Source organism: Poeciliopsis prolifica, unplaced genomic scaffold (assembly GCF_027474105.1).
Source record: "Poeciliopsis prolifica strain line A6 unplaced genomic scaffold, Auburn_PproV2 SCAFFOLD050, whole genome shotgun sequence".
Lineage (NCBI taxonomy): Eukaryota > Metazoa > Chordata > Actinopteri > Cyprinodontiformes > Poeciliidae > Poeciliopsis > Poeciliopsis prolifica.
In genome coordinates this window covers 2,129,548-2,149,611 of record NW_026562425.1, presented here as the reverse complement: position 1 = coordinate 2,149,611, position 20,064 = coordinate 2,129,548, and the positions used below count along the sequence as shown (strand labels likewise).

Genomic DNA, 20,064 nt, shown 5'->3' with positions numbered 1-20,064 from the left:
AGCGGATGCAGCGTAAAGTTTAAACTCCAAAAATATTTGACTTCACTCATGTAGAGACTGCTGCAGAGCAAATCTGCTCATATTCAGATTCAAATTCAAAAATACTTCATTAAAAATTAAATATTGGCTCCAGTTGTGGTATTATTTCAGCTTTTCCATCGTTAATCAGCTCCTCTGTTGTAAATACCATGCTGCCATGGTTACGCATCATAGCAAAATAGCAAAGTATAAAAAGTTTTGCCAAAAATCTGTCTGATTATATGCTATTTAAAACAAGAAGGAATAGTCCCCCCCCTCCAGAGCAACTTTTTTGGGGGGAAATGAAAGTTTGACCAAGAAAAAAATCTCAGTGACGTTACAGAGTTCCTCCAACATGCTGCCAAAAATATGGCATGGTTTGTGTTATTGTCAGTTGACCAACAATTCTTGTAACATTGACCCTAAAGCATACAAAGCAGCTCTTTAAAATTTACTTTCTGAAAACTCTTCAGTGGAAATCTATTCTTGTTTCACACAAACAGCTGAGCTTATTGTTTACCATCTAAAATATTTGCAAATCATATAGGCTACTATATTAAATTACTGGTAAAAACAGCTACATTTGTTAAACACAAAGAGATAACATGGTTTGTTTTCCCAGGTTCCTGAGAGAAGGTTATCAATCGGGGAATTTTTCTGGGAGAGAGGCAGAGAGCGACTGGCGTTGGTGGAGGAGGTCTGAGTTAAATGATTGAGCTGAATAAGGTCATAGGAATGTCTCTTTCCAGGTTTCTACATTTGAGTGCAGAGTTGCGTTGGAGGGCAGGCAGGGAGAGGTGATAGTTACAGGATGACCTGAGGGGAGGCTTTGAAGCAGACGTCTGTGGAGAAAACCGGGAGTCCAGGAAGGTACTGAAAGTTTGCCTCGGAGTTTCCCAAAAGAGTACTGAGCATTCGCAGAGGAAACTCAAACTGAGACTAAGGAGCACAAATCCAAGCCACAGAACAAAGATACAAGGAGCATGCCAATGGAAGGTTACCACAAATACACAAATGTCATACATGCCTTCCAATTCCTCTCATAATGCCAGTCTGATGAGGAGACAGAGCTCAGGTGGAAAGGCTTCCCATTAGCTTTCCTTTGTTTCATTTCAGTTTTATCAGCAGCAAATAAAAAATAAACATTTTAAAGTGTAACAAAGTTTGGCATTTACTACAGGAGCAATTTAAGCCAATGAGCATAAGACTTGTGTGACATTCTCCCTCAGATGCACCCAATGCAGATGTATTTCATCAGCCCAAATGTTATAAAAACACCTCAGATAAAAATGGACAGTGTTAGAGGAGGATGAAAAAGTGAGCTGTAACATGAATCACATGTCCCTGGGATTTTCAGGAATCTCACAGTAGAAATACATGTGCAAACTAATTTAGAATGCAAAGATACAGTATTATCAGTCACATGTTTCACAGATAAACTAAGTTCAACTGCATGCAAGTGAATAACATCGCTTCCCTAATTATACATTACGATTTATTACAACAACAAAAAAATTCCTAGGGATTTTGAAGTCCAATTTTTAAATCTTATATGATGTTTGTTTTAAAGGTGAAGGTGAGCCAGCTCTACTGTGTCTGCCATAATCCACCCAAAGCAAATACACAGTGCCTTTGGCTTCAGTCACATCCAGCCTACTTAAACTTTATTTGAGTCTAAGATGAATGCAGACATTGTTATCTGCGACTTCCTGAAGTAGGAGTCGACTGTTCTTGCATAATGCATTGGGAAAACCCTGAACCCAGTGTACCCTGGGTGAGAGAGGAGCTGAGCACACAGACTTAAAAGAGATATTATACCTAATGGGGCGTAACCATGGCAGGACTGGAGTATGGAGAAGTATAAAAAGAGGAAAGGTCACTGTGCGCACCTCAGTTGTTGACAGAAACGGAAGCAGACAAGCCAGTGAGGTATGTACATGGATTTGAATAAATGCAACAATTTTAATTTAAATGTTTAAAGGAAGAACACATCAGTTTAACTTTTAACTTTGTAAAACAGAAATCAACTCACCTCTGACGAGAATAGACTGAATTTATTTAGTTGTTTTTTTTTGGTGGTGTTGTTTGTTTTTTTTTGCTATGAATCCGTAGATTTTGAAACACTGTACATGTTATGTGTTGTTTGTCTGGAACAGAGTGCAGAGCAGAGCAGGAAAATGAAGTTGTTAATTCTGGCGTTAGCCTTCGTCCTGCTGTTTACAGCTGGTGAGTCTGTCACTGATTGTCCACTGGACAAATACAACCTCTGCTGCTATGCAACAGGATGGAGAAATACCTTTATGCATTAAATTGCGTCATCAACATACATCACCTTGCACATGTATTCACACTGCTTGAACTTTGCCACATTTTACTTTGCCTTGCGGTACATAATCAAAAAAACGAAATAAAATGCGAGAAGGTTTTCTCTTTTTTTAGCTGAAAAGTGTGGCATGCATCTGACCAGGTGTTCTGTTCAGATGAGATAAATATGAAGCTCTTCAATCTGCGACAGAATACTAACAGTCAACGCCATACTCATTGTAACACATGGTGGTGGCAGTGTTATGCTGTGGGGCTGCCTCCCTGCATGGGACAGGAAAGCTAGTCAGAAAGCATGAGAAGATGGACGGAGCTAAAATCAAACCAAAAGTGAAGGAAAATTTCAGAAGATTTGACACTGGGACAAAGGTGGAGTGATTTAGCTCGTATTAGAATGACCCAGTCAAAGTCCAATGAAAAAAATCCATTTCAGAATTTGTTTCAAGACTGTAAAACTGCTATTCACACCAATTTGACCGAGTTTGACTTATTCTACCTGAGAGGTAAAAATGTTGGTCTCTGGATGTGAAAATGGTGTAGAGAGATACTCTAAAAGATTTTATATAGTGTTGTATAACGCCACACTTTTCAGATTTTATCACACAAAATCCTAAAAATATACAGCAAAGTTCGTTTTAAAGGTGACAAATGTGAGGGACGATAATTATGTTTCTATATTTTTATCCTACCTCACTTTGCTGGCATAAAACATCATCATCGATATGTAATTAGTTTTAAAAAAAAAAAAAGAGTGAAATCTTTGCTTTTGTTTTCAGGCGGAGCTCTGGACTGCAAACGCTGCGTCCCAAGTCGGGCCGGAGGAAGCTGTCAGACCTCCGTTGAGACTTGCAAACCCAATAAGAATGCCTGTATTGCTGCCAGATTCCTCCGACAACCATGTGAGTTTCTCAAAGTCAAAACTGCCAGAAACTTGTAGCTTCAACAGGGCAGAAAAAAATAAAATAACTGAACTTCCAATATGTGTACAGAAGTGCAAAGAAGCAGGGACTTTATGTTAAGTACCTGAAAATGTCAAATGTAACCTGTTAAACTGCAGCACGTTCTTATTACACCAAAACCAAATCTTTCTTTTTGTTTCTTTCCATAGTTGGCCATTTTCAGAGGTGCATTGCCTACTCGGACTGCAAAATGCTTCAGGCGAATGCCTACATAGACGTAAAGTGCTGCACCGAAGACATGTGCAATACCTTTTAAAATTCCAAATGAAAGAAAAGTGTCCAGCTGAGCATCAAGGCCGTAACCATGAATAGGTCCCATGAATAGGTCCCAAGGCAGACAGCAGCTTTTGTAGGCATTTGATGAAAACATTCTCAGTCACTGAGAAATAAAAGAGTACAAAAGGAGAAAAATGTGTGCTTCTCTTAACTATTTCATTTTTATTTGAACAAGCTGATGAGGCTTTGTTTTTGTATCAAAGGAACATGCTTGTTTTTTTACACTTCTCACCAGAAAATTCTGTTCATTCATAATTGATTTTAATATCTAAAGTAATTTTGAGTTTCAAATGATTGGAACAAATTTGTTCTTTTGTTGCTATAGTTGTTGTTTGCAGGATCCACTTCTTACAAGAAAAATCAGTACATTTTAAACATACAGGACTTTTAAGTTTGATTTTATTTTATTTTTTGGCATATGTCTTATGATGAATATTCAGACTCCAGTATTTACACACTCCAAAGTAATGATATTTGCATTAACATCTAATTGATTACATGTGGACATCCACCACATGTCTACTCTATTTTTTATTTTTTTGGGAGAGTTTATTTGATTTCTAGAAAAAGGCCTCCACACAATGAAAAGATTTATAGACTGTGCTTAAACATTGCAAAAACAAGCAGTGTTAATTATTTCCACCAATTACGTTAAGAATGGTCAAACATTCGGTCAGACTTATACCAGAAGCATACTGATGACTCCAAAAACGTTTCGATTCTCTGCAACCTGCAAAGAGACATATCTAATCATCAGTGATAATTCAGACTCAGTTTGACAAATCATTGAATGATGGTTGAATGTAAACTTCTGAATGCAACTGTAAATATGTTGGATTAAAAAACTAATTTTAGATTTAGACTGCTGTACCTTAATAACACTTCTCTAAAAAAATATAAAAATATTGCAGGATTTACCAGGACAAGAAACAAACTTAGTTTTAATGATTCATATTAATATGATTGTGTAATCCCTTCTCTCTTTCATATGTGCAGATAAGCAAAAAAAAACCCTGAATCTATAGCAAAATCTAATTTTCTAACAAAGATCCATCTGAATAAACCACGGACCATCCTACTTACATAACCACTTTTTGCTTTAATGATTACAATCAAAAACATTTGTACAACATTTTCAACATTAGAAAATGAATGCAGATTTTCTTATTATTTTTTTAAATTTGGCTGACAGTAACCAATGGGAAACTAAGAGGGACATGGGTACTGCGAGGTGATGAAGTAGAAAAGGTGTTTACCAGAGAGCCCCCACAGCTGGTAATATATCAGAATAAAGATTTGTTAATCTTAACTCTTTTTATATACGCAGCAAACACAATTCTTTAATCTTGTCATTTAAACGGGGCTGCAGTCTTATATGGAAGCTGTGCAGGGGAAAAGCTAAGATGCATCAGGCTTACTGTTGTTGTTCCTACTGCAAATATTTGTTCTGATACATCCATACCAACTGTTTCAGGTTTTGCATCAGTGCTGAGCACAGATATGGAAAGGTGGCCTGAGGGAGATTTAAGACAAGAGAATAACCACCCATCCATGTTTTTTAATCACACACACAAAGAAAAATGAGGATGACAGAGGGGGCATGAGAAATACTGATAATGACAGTGGAATCAGAGCCATAAATAGACACTTTTGGGTATTTAGGACCCTGGTAGAGGAAGGGGCGTAGACTCAGCTGAGGTGGAGGGGAACTGGCGGCTAGCCTTCAAGTAACGGGATTTGCCAGTGCAGTGTCCTGTGTGTTGATTGGGCGGCTCTACATCATGGAGCAGGGGTTTTTTACAGGCTGCACTCCGTCCATCTTCTCTGCCTCCAAGATCATCCTGCGGAAAACCTCCACGGCCGTCTGAGGGAGCGACAGAGAGAGCAACAAGCACATATGGAACAACGTCAAATGCTACACTTAGCACACATTGAACTTTCTACCCTCCCTGGAGTCTGTGACTTTTATTCACAACACTCAGTGGTTATTTTTGAAACTATAACCTTCTGCGTCTGACTGTATTTGAAGCAGATTCATTGACTACCTGAAGATATTTGTGCAGTGAGAAAATCTAAGTAGTTCAACACACAGCAGGTCACAAAGGTCTTTAGTCTATCTGATGTTTTGTGGTGTGCAAAGCAGTCATTTTGCCATATCAGATTTATTTCTAGAATGCCTTAATTTTAATGTAAGTACACAGTGTGAGTACATAGTGGATGTGTAATAATTTAAAATATATTTTCTAAAACATTATTGTTTTGGAGTTCCATTTGTTCCATAAACTTTAAAAAAAATTGCTCTCCTGAAATGTTCGACTTATCTTTTTCAATTGCCACTTTTCAAATAGTCTATTCTTCATTATATTAATGGTGTGGTTTTATGCTGCTGCAATCTCAAAAGCTTTTTTGTGTCTGATACTTATTTTTATTACTCGACTCTCGTGTCATCTATATTTTATTTTTAAGGTTCTTGAAACATTTGTCTTTATGGAGATAGAGATCTCCAATTTTATATCGTAATGTAACTAATAAAAAACACAGTCTTTCATTTGTTGCTTTGTTGTGCTTAGGACATGAAAGAGGCTGTTATTTATCTTATAAACAGGGGAAGCTGTGAATAGTATGAGGTATGGCTTTGTGCAGTTGTGCCTGAGTGACTTTTCGTCCACTCCAAGCCAGGAAACACAATGCAGACACGACAAGTGCAAAGCCGTAGGGCCTCCGAACGCAGACTGTGTAGGCGTCTTCAAGCACACCTGCTGTTTTAGTTCATGTAGGCGGAGCGGCGTAAAGTGCCTCTGAGCTGGATGAAGTGGAATTTAAATCAGACGGTGGCGTTCACTTAATTCACTGTAAGCCAGTCATATTGCAGCAGGGTCATCGTTCTGAAACAGCTGACAAACGACTACGAGCGGCACGACTAATGGAAGGGAGGCTTCTCATCAAGAAATCAGGTGTAGAGCAGAAATGCCGCACGGACAACAAAAGCATTCTTCTGTCGCATAACAGAGACGAACGGAAGAGGTTTGATGAAACACTTTGGTCCAACATGTGCTACCAGCTTGTTTTGAGCTGGAGCAGTTCAACATTGTTTAGAAATGTAGTAATGAGTACAAACACGGCAGATAGAGGTTTAGCACAGCAGTGAGTTAAGGTTGATAACTACAATTATATTCAAGAAATTAGAATATCGTTTCATTTGTCAGAATAAAAGTATCTTTTGAAAAAAATTCTTAAGCAGGTACTAAACAAACTTTTCACTAACCTGTGTTTAAAAATGTTTTTTCTGTTGGTCTGTGTAAAGTTTTGGTTTTTATTCATTTAGGTTTCTGCGTTCGCTTGAATCTGCTGTTGTCCTGGTTACTCCTCGATTGTCCCCAGTTGCCCCTCGTTTCCCCTGATTACCTTCCTTGTGTATTTAAGCCCACCTGTGTCTGTGTTTCCTTGTCTATACTGTCGTTTGTTGTGTCTCCCCAGTGCCTAGTTTTTTTTGGGGGGGAGGGGTTATTTTAGTTATTGAAGTTGCTGCCAGCTCTTAGCCCTCAGCTCACCTGTGCTGCCTGGATTTTTGTATTTTGTATGTCATCATTAAAACCATCATCATTATTGCAGTGAACCTGGGTGCACCGCTTCCATCCTCACCATTCTACAACCGCCCTTCATGACAGTCTGTCATATTATAATCTTAAATATCATGATTTCATTAGCTGTAAGTGGAAATAATTTCTTTCATTCTCATTTTTCTGCTGTTTCAAAATCAAACGTAATTGACGTAATTGAATAAAAATGAGCAACGATTTAACAACAAACCAAAAAAGTGACATGATGTTATGCAATTCAAATTCTTGCTTGGGAAGAAATTACGGGTTTCATTGAACTAATTGCGAATTAAGAGAGGCAGTTGGACGAACACTTGTGAAAAAAATCACACAGAAGGTCAGGAACTTTTATCAACATTTTCTACCTGGTTCTCCTTGGCTGAGGACTCCATGAAGGCTGCATTCCAGGATTCAGCTAATGCTTTCCCCTCTTCACAGCTGATCACTCTGATGTGGAAAAAAAAACATGCAAAAATGGAAAGATCAAAAAATCCATTTGCATCAGCTCAGAAGTCAGCAGATGTAAACGAGTGATATGTACACGAACAGCAAAATATGCAACCTTGGAAATGCAGTAAAAAAAAATCATTCTCATTTAGGAAATGTTCATTCTCATTTGTGTTTCAGGTCACATTTACTGAAAACAAGTTATTAAAATTACAAGAAATACCTTTAAAAAAATTATATTTGTGTCACAATTAATGTTATAGGTCATCAACCTAATTTTAATATCTGATAAAGACAACCTGAGTATTTACATCAACTGTTTTTAATTTATGATTTAACTTGTTAAGGATTTAAAGCTAACCATAGCTAACTATTGAGGAAATCTAATTGTTAAACCATAACAAAACTTTCTGGACACCTTGGGTCAATGTTTTAAGGAAAACCCTGACATAATTAATGGCTGACCTGTTGAATCAAGAAATAGTTTAAAATAGAACCTGCCTGACAATACAAAGTAGGCTAAACTGTCTCAGGAAGCATCTCATTATGCCTTGGTCCAAAAAGAAGAAAAAATTAAGAGAAAATGAAAATAAAGTCACTGACATTTATTGGTCTGGAGTCTTTGGGAACCAATAAACCAAAGTGAAAACCATTATCCATAAATGGAGAAAACATGGATCATGGTGGTGAACGTACCGGGATTGATCAGCCGATCAAAGCATTTTATTGTGGAATATTTCCAAAAACACATCGACACCTCATCCAGGAGGTCACAAGAGAAACCAGAACCGCATCTAAAACCCTGCAGATCTCACTCGCTTCAATTGAGACCAACAAGTGTTTATCATTCCCCGATCACAGAAACTGGGCAACAGTTGCCTCCATCCTCAAGTATCAAGGCAAAAACCACTGCTGACCAAAGAGAACACAAAGCCTGTCGCACATTTGCCGAAATTAAAAAAAAAAGTCTTGGTTATCCCCAAAACCTTTGGGAAGATATTCTGTGGTGTAATTGTCATAATACCAACAGTCAAACATGATGGAGATAGTTTTATTCCTTCAGAACCTTGTCCATTTCAAATTGGTAGAATCAGAAATTCAGTTTGATAGCAGAAATTTCTGAGGAGAAATGGCTGCCAGTTTCTGACCTCGAAGCTCAAGTTCGCTTGGTTAATGATCCAAAACACACCATCAAAGCCACCTCTGATATTCAGAACAAATCAAACCAAAAACAAAGTTTTGGAATAGTTGAGACAATTTGGCATCACATTAAACAACCCTTTCATGCTCAATAACCTTAAAACAGTTCAACAAAGCAAGGTGATCCAGCTTGTTCTGTTTTTTTTTCTTAATAAATAAAATACTTTGATTTTCTATGATATGCTTTCACAGAAGAGTATGAGCAATCTCCAGTAAACCTAACAACGTAACGATGGGACATACCGTTCCATATGTAGGTCGTTCTTGTTTCCGACTAGCATAATTGGAACTCTGCATGAAAAGAAAATCACAAAATCGCAATGTCATTTGTGTAAGAGACATTTAAAATATCTCAGAAGAGCAAAGCCATAAAGAAAGATAATAAGGGGGTACTCACTGAACCTTCCCCACCATGTCCAACAGCTTTTCGTGGATAACTTGAACAACTTCAAAGCTGGAAGAAGAAAAAAATTGAAGAGAACAGTTAGAAAGTTCACACAGTCCATCCGGGATGCCGGGGATGAGCCTTTACCTTTTATTAGACGTAACAGAATAGACCAGGATGTAACCGTTGATATCTATGGAGTATGTCTGAGGAAAGATGGAGTATTCATCCTGGAAAAGATTCATCCAGCAGAGAAATTAGTCAATAGGTTTATAACAGAAATATGACACCACCAGCGTCAGGCTTGTAATGGAGTCCTACCTGTCCAGCTGTGTCAACAAGTTGAAGATGGTACTCCTGTCCATTTATTGTGATCATTTTAGTAAATGCTGCAATAACAAGACAAAAACATTTAGAAACTGCACATTTAAAAGCATTTTGTGCCACAAAGGTAGCTGAAGTATAAAACGCACAACATCTTTCTAATGTAATGTTTATCTCTGTTCTGCACACTTAAAGAGAGTTGTAAATCCAGTTTGATACTGTGGAATTAGTTCAGCGGTGCACAGTCAATATGTGTCTGGAGACGAGTTTGGTTATCCATCACCGGCGGAGAGGCGGTGCACATCCTGCAGCATCTCACTAATAATGCTGACACCGCTTCATGTTAAGCATCCAGGGGATTATTTATAGACATGGAACCGAACACACAGCCAACGCAGGGCGCTGTATGTGAGCAAAAGTGTGAGGGAAAAACAGAAAAGCAGCCTGCAGGTAAAGTTTCGACCCGGACCCCTCAGGAGTCTGGGATTATTTGTGTTGATGAACTGTTGTGTTTGTCCCACAAACAAAAAGAAGAAGTACTGCCTTAGAGAAATGTTCACTTTTGCAACCGTGAGAAGTCAAGACACAAACCAGTCAGAAATAAGAAATGAATCTGCTCTATCGCGCTGCGCCTCTCCCTCTCTCTCTCTCTCTCTCTCAGATCAGTTGGTGTCATGTTTCAACACATTATTGTAGAGGGAACATTGCACCCTGGTGGGTGAATCTTGTGATTCATTGTCATCCAGTAACATCTCGCTAAAATCATAAAGGAATTACCAGACATCATACCAGAGCTAAAATCAAACTACAGAAAACCTCAGAATTTATCATATGAATATGTTGCTCTGCCAGGATAGTTTTCACATGTTCAAATACATGTCCATTGTGCTCTCCATTTGTGTTTACTCCTAAATGTTAAAAATTTAATTGTATGCATATACTTTCTAAAAACAAGTTAAACAACTAACTTTTGTAGTAATTTTGCTAAATAATGAGAAATAAAAGTAGAGTGAGAGATTTTGCAGACTAAATAAGATACATTTTTAGTCTGCTTCTGAACATTGATTTTCTTTTAGAGTTTTTATAATTATGCTGTTTATTATGTTGTATTTTTTAATAGCAAAAGTTATTTTACAGCTGCCTTTAATAAAAAAGAAAAAGAATCTGGACAAAGAGTGGGGTTTTATCCCATACCAAAAAGTCATAGTGACTTGACATGCAGTCTAAATGCAACGTCACAACACTGATAAGGCATAATCTAAATGATCAAAAATGGTTCTGCATGCTTCAGAATGACCCTTATTAGTAGTTATTGCACCAAAGTGACATTGTGAGCATTCAGCTCTTCATCACACAGTTAAAATCCCAAAGAGAGCTCTTAGTGATTCCCCCGAATCGCCCAATCTAGTTCATGATGTACAGCAAAGCCTGCACAAAACAAACTTGTCCAAAAGTTAAAAAATAGAAAAAGTTAAGCCTTACTGCTAAAACCTATACCATAATATTGTTTGTACACCAAACAGTAAAGCTACACTACTTGGTTTAAGCCCCAAACACAACAAAGGTCTATGTTTTAATATATATTTAACAATGTTGACTTTAAATATAACTTTTGCTGTTAAATTTACAATTTGTCAGCAGGAATGTGCCAGTACACTACAGTGAGAAGCTTTAACTTATGGAAGGAAATGCTAAACATTTGACCCAAATCACAGTCAATATAGGCTTCTAACTTTGAAGAAAGTCACAAAAATATCTAATTTTTTTGTGGTATTTAGCAAATATAAGTAATTTCAGTAATATTAACTCACCCTAAATAGAAAAGTTTGAATTTAATGTGTTATCACACAACAATTAAAGTGATTATGTGTCTTTTTATGCAGTGTATTTAAAGTTCTTCAGCAGAACAACTACAGGTTTCTCTCTAGGTTTTTGAGTGGTTCCCTAAAGTGTCTCAACATAACAGCAATATTAGATATGAAAGCATCGCCTCTTGACTAATACATTCACTTGAAATAAAAAAAAGGAGAGATGAAGACTTTGATGTATGAACAGTGAAAGTCTCTTTTCCACTCTGTCTCACTGAGAATTAAATTATTCCACTTGACTTTCACCAGGAAGCGTCTTCATGAGCAGATGGAGAAGTTAATGCTACTAGAAACAGAAATGTATTTTTCTATGGCTGGGGTTAGTGGAACTGGAAACATGCACAAAATAAATTAACTTCTGTCATAAAATCCATTGAGTGACATCAATCATATTTCAAACACTAACACATTTCAAAACTTCTATTTACTTTACTATTTTCTATTAACTATCGGTTACCATCTGATAGTTCTATCTAGAAAAGAAACCTGAATATTAGCAACAACGGCTCTGAATTGTTTGATTTGGTTTACAGTCTCTCCATCATGTGTAAAAAGCATTTAAAGACTTAAGAATAAAAAAAATTACATATCAGAATAATAAATGGACAAAACATTAATAAAATACACATTTAGCAAACATGATTACCAGACTCAAAATCGGTTAAGGAATACAAAAACAAATTCTCTTACATTTATTTAATTTGCCGATACTTATCCAGACCAGAAAAATACAAAACCCAAATGTTAGACTATTCCAATCCACAGGGGGGGATCCTAAATCTGGGAGATTTGCAGTCTTAGATATTGTTAATATGCAAATGTGTTTAAAAATCCTTTTCATTGTGATTTTTTTTTTTCATGGTTTAAAAAAGTTATTAAAATATTTGTTTAAAATTCAATTTGAAAACAATGTTAGTAGGATTGTTAAATTAATGCAGTGGGCCAGAAATCCAGCAAATTCACTAAATGAACCCTTCGACAGCTGCCTTTCAGTGTAGAGAAAGGCAGCTTTTCCTTCCTACTTTGTGCTTGTCTATCACATAAAGATCCAAGAAAATATTTCAACTAGTATAAGTACTTTTATGCCTCTCTGTCCTTCCTTATGCATCAATAAAGTTGAAACTAAAGAAATCAGACTCATTATTAAAATTAAGCGTTATAACTATATCTTAAATGGATTTCAGGAACACTGCATTTCTTAGTCATTTCAAACATTTCAAACTCATTAAGAGAAGTCAGACAAAACTTTGTATATGAATTGTTTACTAAGACCAAAAGCATTAGAAAAAAGTTTTTTATAGGGCGGCCATATTGGTTTAGGAGCATTCCTAAATTTCCCAACTTTCTGGGACCTTCCTGTTTGTTTTCCACCTTGGAAGTTTAAAACAAAACTGAATTAAAATAGAATGCAAGATTAAATACCATCCTAAAACCAGACTTGTGGCCCCAGTGGAAACTAACTGTGTCTTCCTGTCTTTTTATGTCTTTATGAAAAAAGTGTGTTCTTTGTTGCCCTTCATGCCCAGATCCAGTGCAGATTGTGGCCAAGACCATAGAGAGTGATAGAATGATGGAAATGACACAGATGGGGATGTTTGAAACCTAAAATCTTATTCACATGTTTTTCTCTTATCATGCTGCGCCGCTTTGAATAAAAATAAACACTGAAACCAAGATAGTATACACATGCGCTCATATAGTTGACAAACATGACACCTAGGTTGCTAATTACAGAAGATGCATGAGAGTAAGTATCACATAAGGTCCATACTCACTGTTTTCTATTGTTGGGTCATAGGAGTCCACAAACTGGCCTTCCACAAACTGAATTGTCAAGGAAGACTTTCCTGAAAAATACAAATTATCATGAGTTATCATCACATTTTTTCTTCCTCTAAATTTGCCATTATCATTCTTGAAACATCTTCTTTAGCAATAGGTTTTTGCAGGTTACCCCTCTTCCCCATGACAGTACATGATACAAAATGTGTTTAAAGTTTGTCTTTAAATAATCTAAGAAACCAAATGTTTGCTTTTTGATTGACTAAAGCAGTTATTCTGGTTGAGATTAATTAAACTGTTCCTTTCCACTATCACCACATGCTTGCTCATAAGACATCACTGCAGAGTCAGTGGAATCAGCTGGGCTTCATAACTTTGCACCAACTCTCATTAAAAATTGAAGAATTTCTCTGCATTGTGTTGCAATCAGGACAAAATCAGATTGTGTGCAAATTGAATTAGTCTCTAAATCTGACAGAATTGTTCTGGATTCATTGGATTACACACATTTTCACATACCAGGACAGGAATTGGACCCATTTGTCCGGTAAAGTACATTGAGATCTGCTGTGAATCGCTGCAAACGTATTGCATTAAACTGAAACCTTATGCAACCATTCGAAACCCGGGCTTCCTGTCGTTTCTGCAGACATGCTGCTCTCTAATCGCGTTATCTCCCTGTGCCATCTTGCCATCCTCAGCATCCTCCCAGCGCATACAAATTGCGCTTCTGCTGTTTCGGATGCGATACATTAATCCACGCAGTGATGCGTCACATCCACAGGACCGCCAGGCCTCTACGGAGCGTGGCACTGACTAACATGGCTCCGGGGTGAGGGTCACTGATGGATACCTAACCAGATGATCGGTTTGCGTAAAAACATCCGCCTTCAACCACACATTTGCGGCCTATTCTGAGAATAAACACAAGCCCACGTTTCACCTGGTGGCGCTCATTCGTTCAGAGATGTTGCGTGACGGATCTTTCTCCGCCTGTAATTTAAGTCTATTATAGGAGGCGTAAACCGCCCTCATAATGGACTTATACTGAGTCGAGAGGCCGCACAGATCCGCTCGAAGCGTCCCATCCTATGTGACTTTTTCTGAGTCATCCCTCCCAGTGCGCGCCGCCGGCCGGGGACTCACCTACGGATCTGTATCCGAGGATGGCGATTTTTCGTGACTTTGGCTGCGGCATGTTCCGTTCCCGGTTATAACATCCAGTCCTCGGGCTGTACCGCAACCTCCAGCGGGAATGGCATCCAAGTATATTCAAGGGGAGCTCAGATCCGACATGCAGCGTCCAGATGGCGGCGGGACACCCTCCTCTTTTTTCGACGTATTCTCTATTTTATTTTATTTCTCTTTTTTTAAAAGCGATTTCACGTCATGAATAAAAAAGCATGGAGTATCCTCTGATCTACAATAACTGCGTCACTCCCCTTTGCAATTTAATGAATAAATAATTACTGCTCGCGTCTGATTGGCTGAAAGAAGAGCAGAGGCAGGCCTAAAAGCGCCTACATGCTTTTTGATTGGATGGCACAGCTTTTCGTCAAATAGTTCTGCATTGTGATTGGTTGTGACCCTCTCCATGACGCGCCAGATGGTCGACAGCAATGTCATTCATATCTTTAGGGTCAGGGAGCACAGATTCAGGCTCTAACAAGGATTCATTCTTTAATCTGTGGCAGTAAAGCAAGATTAATATCTTAAAAATATGAAATGAGATTATTAGGCGTCCCACAGATCACAAATGAACCCCTATCTATGATGCAGGGACAGACTTTAAGGCTTTTTGTCGGGATTGTACAGTGTGTGATAAGCATAGTGCATAATTACAAGGGGGAATTAAAATGATACAGGAGAATCCGAAAATGGCAGTACACTTTGTGCTCACTGCTGTATGAATTTCCATCAATATTCTGAGGCATAAAACCATAATTTATAGTTTTCCCTCTCAAAAACATTATTTTAGCTAAATGTAAGGACTGTAATCAAGTTTATTTGTAAAGCAGATTTCAGCAACAAGGCAGTTCAAAGTGTTTTACACCATGAAAACATAAAAAGTAAGGAATATGAAACAAATGCTATTATCAAAATCTTCAAGCACATCAGATTTATTGATTAATGTTCCGATTATGAGGAATCAAAGGCAACAAGTGGGTTTAGACTTGATTTAAAGGAACAATGTTTTGGCTTGTTTTCAGGTTTCTATAGGTTTGTGGATAGAGAGATATCCAAAAAGAGTGATGTTGTTTCATATGTGATATACACATTTTTAATAAACACATTTTTGTGTTTATTTGCATCATTATTTATGGCAAGTTGGTGAGGAAGCAAAAGGGAAAAATGCTCTTTGTACTAACTACAAGATTTACAAGTTTACAAGATTTAAGACAACTATTTTTAAAAATGGTGGTTGAATAGTTGTATTTTTTCTTCTTCTTCTACTGTCTCAAAGTAGAAGAACCACTGATAATTTTTTTAGAACAAAAGACATAGCAAAAATAACATTAATATTACCTGAAACTAGATGATCATTCAGATTTGAGCAAATATTTGATCAAGGTATTAAGTGTTGTGATACTGACCTGCGACAAACTGGCGACCTGTCCAGGGTGACCCCACCTCTCACCCAAAAAGTTCTCTAGAGATGGGCAACAGCTCCCCTGCTGACCACACTAAGGACAAGGGTGGACAGAAAATGGATGGATGGATGGATGGATGGATGGATGGATGGATGGATGGATGGATGGATGGATGGATGGATGGAGGATGGATGGATGGATGGATGGATGGATGGATGGATGGATGGATGGATGGATGGATGGATGGATGGATGGATGGATGGATGGATGGATGGATGGTATGATATAATAAAAATCTTGTAGATGACTTCTAGTAATTGAGACACAACAGTAAAGCGACCAGAAATGCCCAAGATTATCAGCTTCTGCTTCATGACATCCTGGCAGCTTCAGTCTATGATGATGATGATGATGATGATGATGATGATGATGATGATGATGATGATGATGATGATGATGATGATGATGATGATGATGATGATGATGATGATGGGCTCTTGGTGTCACACCAGTGTTTCATGTCCATAGCTCAGTTTTAGTTTCTCTGCAGGAACTTGCCTGTTTTCCGTTAGTTTGATTCGTCAGAGAACGCACATGTTACAAATAAAATACATTTTCATACAAAAACTATCCTTGTGTTGGACAGGCTGTGTTCGACGTCTTTGGCGTTCTGGAATCAACAGCAGGTGTTATGCAGCGCCCTCCGGCGGGCACAATTGGGAACAGTGATGTTCAGGAAGGATTCCTGACAATGTAGCTTGAAGAAGTCCTGAACTGAATGAGTCACTGAGTGTTAACTGCTAGTTAACTGCTAGTCTGATCCTCAAAGGCCACAAGTGGCCTTTGAGGATCAGACAGAGAGACTATCTGGAAATGTGTCACCAAAGAGGAAAGGGCTGTTTTGTTTTTTGTTTTTTTTTTGTTCAGGAATAACACACACACATTTCACAGTAAAGACCATTAAAACAAATCACAGCCTTTCCATATGTGACTACCTCCAGGACCAACTTATTTAGCTGATATCTGTGAGGGTAGGCATTTTATTTATTTATAGGATCCTGTTTATTCTGTCGGGTCCAGTGGTCTTGGGTAAGAGGAAAGGTCTCTTACCCAACTGGCTACATGCGATGGACGGGCATGTAGCCAACACAGGCAACACAGAGACACACAGCACAGAGAAATATGCACACAACTACACATAACTTAAAGAGACCAATTAGCCTGTTTTCAACTGGAGTTGAAAACAGTTGAAAACATGACTGACAAAATCCATGCATGAATATAGAAAGAGCTCACACACTTGGTCGTGTTGGTAGGCTTATAGTTTTAATGTGACAAAACATGTTGTGAATACTGCAGCAAGAATCTGAATAAATGCTATCTTAATATTTTAGATGTTCATGAAAACAGAGAAGAGGACTAAAGATTGAAAGCAAAAGTCTTCAGGATTGTGCATGTCATCGACCAACAGGTGGAGACGCAGACAAGCAAAGCTCCATGTCAGATCAGCCAAGTTTTTAAGTCTGTTAAATGAAGCTCCTGATGTGATCTATGATTTTAAAGCTCATGATTCATTTAGTTTTTAATTTCTCCTGTCGGGATATTTCCTTTTTTATTGCTGTGTTTTATTGCAGCTCACTTCATGTACACCTAGGATTTTATTAGATGCAATATAAATAAATCAGTTTTTTTATTTGCTTACAGAAACTAAAAAGTCGAACATACAATGCATCAGAGCCAATTCTTGATTTTCTGAGAACGGTTTTAAGAATACAGACATATAGAATCTAGAAATGACTTTAATTTTACTAAATAATTCAACTGAACTGTTGCTAAATTTTTTTCTTGCTTGCCTGACGTTTGGCCAGTAGGTGTCCCCATACACCCATTTGTGGCCCCCAGGAATGCTTGCAGACCTTCTGCTTGAGCGCTGAAGCAGCTGTCTGCCGTCCGCTCAGAAATAAAACTGCCTAATCACAATTTATTTCCACCCTTGTGATACCTTGATGTCTGAACTTTTCTTGGCCAAACACCTCAACCATCTCACACACATCACTGATTATCTGATCCAACACTGTACTTGATTATGTTTGTTAAAATGCCCACATCCTAACATAACTGAGACCTTAAGCTAAAACCGCAGGCATGCAACAAGACAATCTGTATGGAGCCGGTACTCCGGCTCCAATTAGTGGGTTAAATCCAAATGCAGACAATAGAATTCATGGCAGGCAGGGTGAGATGATGAGAGGGCCTTTTGACTCCACAATTGAGGTGTCGATCATTCCTCGGTGGTTCAGTTGACGACATCGCTCTTTAAAGTCCCCCTGGTGGGATTTGGTGGGCAAAACTCTTGCAAAATTTGTATTCTCTCACAAAAGCCTGAAAGATATGCAGCTTTCCTTCCCTGTGAGCGATCAGCTCCCGCCCCCTGCTTTCCTGTCACATCCTGTTCCATTACTTCTTAATCACAGACATGTCCAGTAAGACCCAACTGTTTTGCCTCCACACACACTTCCCAGCATTAGACACGGGAAATCACTGCAGTCAGCAATAAGCGGCTTGTTCTGCATGACATTGTGTGCCAGAAGGAAGAGAAATGATGCTTGCCGTCACTGAGTACTGTACACAAACAATGCCTTGTAAAAGTATTCAGACCCCTGAATGCGTTTCACCCACAAAATTTAGTTTTTTGTTGGGATTTTATGTAACAGAGCAACAGGCATGGTTTAAAAAGGGTTTTCTCATTAAAAATAAAAAAAAGTGACATGGATGTGAATTCACCTCCCCGTTTACTCTGATACCTCCAGCAGTCAACAGCCCACTGGAAACTCTGAAAAATCTTGCTTTGTGATTTTTGGTTTGACAAAAGACTACACAAAGATTACAAGTTTAGTCTTTGTGGAGGACTGACAAGACTGTTGAATTATTGAAAACAAACCAAGTCTTGTTTAAAGTTAGCCAGAAGCAATGTGGAGGACACAGCAAACATCCGGAAGAATTTTTTTTACGCTCAAATGAGACCACAGTTCACCTTTTCACTACTTTATGCAAAACTTTACATACCAGAACACTCACATACTGAACAAGGCATCCACACTATGAAATATGGTGGTGGCACTATCATGCTGTGGGGATTCTTTTCATGGAGTTGGTGTAAAGATGGGGAGAGCCAAGCACCAGTCAATCCTGGAAGAAAACCAAATTAAAGGCAGCAAAAAACAGAGGAATGTCAAGGAGGTTCACTAATCATTTTTGACAGAGTTTTTGCTATTTTGAACAAAAAATAAAATTAATAATGGGAAGTCATTTCCAGCTCTGACCCCTGGAGGCAGACAGTGGATGGATTCAAGTCTCTGGCTGTGCAGATTATTAGAGATCAAACCTAAGAGATTTGCAGATGTAATTGTAATTTGAGAATTGTGTGTATCTTTCCCTTGGTCTGTCACAAAACAAAGTACTGCAAAAGAAACACTCCTGCACACGAACCGTCATCCTTAAACAAACACTCTCTCTGGAAATTATGATGGCCAAGAATAGGTTACACTGGTAACACTGCGCGTTCCAATTGGGGATTACAGTGTTAGTAGATAGGCCAACAATAAATATCCCTGCCTACAAGAACAACAGGTGTCTGACAGGATTGTTTCACTTTGAGAAAAGGCTTACACAAGCTTCAGACAAATATCACATTAAGCTGCTTCAGATGAACTGGCATTTTCCTGCTTCATCCCATGAGGTACGAAAATGTTCTCTTTCCACTCTAGCTTTAAATCTCGGAGAATGTCATGTGCAGCGAGAGGCAGATGTTGTCAAGGTGGCAGCGTTGTGTGTAATGTCACCCAATCAGATCAGCATTCCTGTCACGAAACCCCCTCCAGAGGGTGTGGCAAAAGAAAAAAAAACAGAATGAAAGTTTCCCTTTTTTATTTTCAGTCTGTGATGAACACGCAGCTGGAGCTTGTGCCTCTGAACGGGGGTGTGGATGTCACCGGCTCCAGCCCCTTTCAAGCTAGATGTGAAAGCACCCCTGGCTCTGTTAGTATGCCAGCCTGTGCACCAGTCAACCACATCCTCCAGCTGGGCCTGTGCCACCACTGGGCACCTGGACCCTCTCACAAGCCTCATGAAACAGAATATATATTTAAGATCGCGGCATGCAGCTCACAACATCGGGTCTATGGCTGAATGGTGCCTGCAGGGAGCGTGCACCTGTGTTTCATTCATCTGATGCAGACTTTCATCACTGTATTAGGCTTTTAGAAAACTTTTAAGAGACAGATTCATTCTTTA

The 20,064-nt window shown here is 38.4% G+C and overlaps 2 protein-coding genes across 2 annotated transcripts; one reads left to right on the top strand and one right to left on the bottom strand.

Annotated features, from left to right (window-relative positions):
* The first annotated feature begins 1,824 nt into the window (after positions 1-1,824).
* On the top strand, positions 1,825-3,710 carry ly97.3 (lymphocyte antigen 97, tandem duplicate 3). Its single transcript, XM_055058343.1, has 4 exons — positions 1,825-1,947; positions 2,175-2,244; positions 3,117-3,239; positions 3,449-3,710. Exons 1-4 carry the CDS (start codon positions 1,840-1,842, stop codon positions 3,553-3,555), a joined length of 408 nt encoding a protein of 135 aa, XP_054914318.1. The 5' UTR covers positions 1,825-1,839; the 3' UTR covers positions 3,556-3,710.
* Positions 3,711-4,654: 944 nt separating this feature from the next.
* Positions 4,655-14,618, bottom strand: rheb (Ras homolog, mTORC1 binding). Its single transcript, XM_055058342.1, has 8 exons — positions 14,327-14,618; positions 13,174-13,245; positions 9,528-9,595; positions 9,354-9,436; positions 9,219-9,275; positions 9,065-9,112; positions 7,540-7,621; positions 4,655-5,439 (listed from the first exon to the last, which is right to left on the bottom strand). Exons 1-8 carry the CDS (start codon positions 14,376-14,378, stop codon positions 5,350-5,352), a joined length of 552 nt encoding a protein of 183 aa, XP_054914317.1. The 5' UTR covers positions 14,379-14,618; the 3' UTR covers positions 4,655-5,349.
* Positions 14,619-20,064: the final 5,446 nt, after the last annotated feature.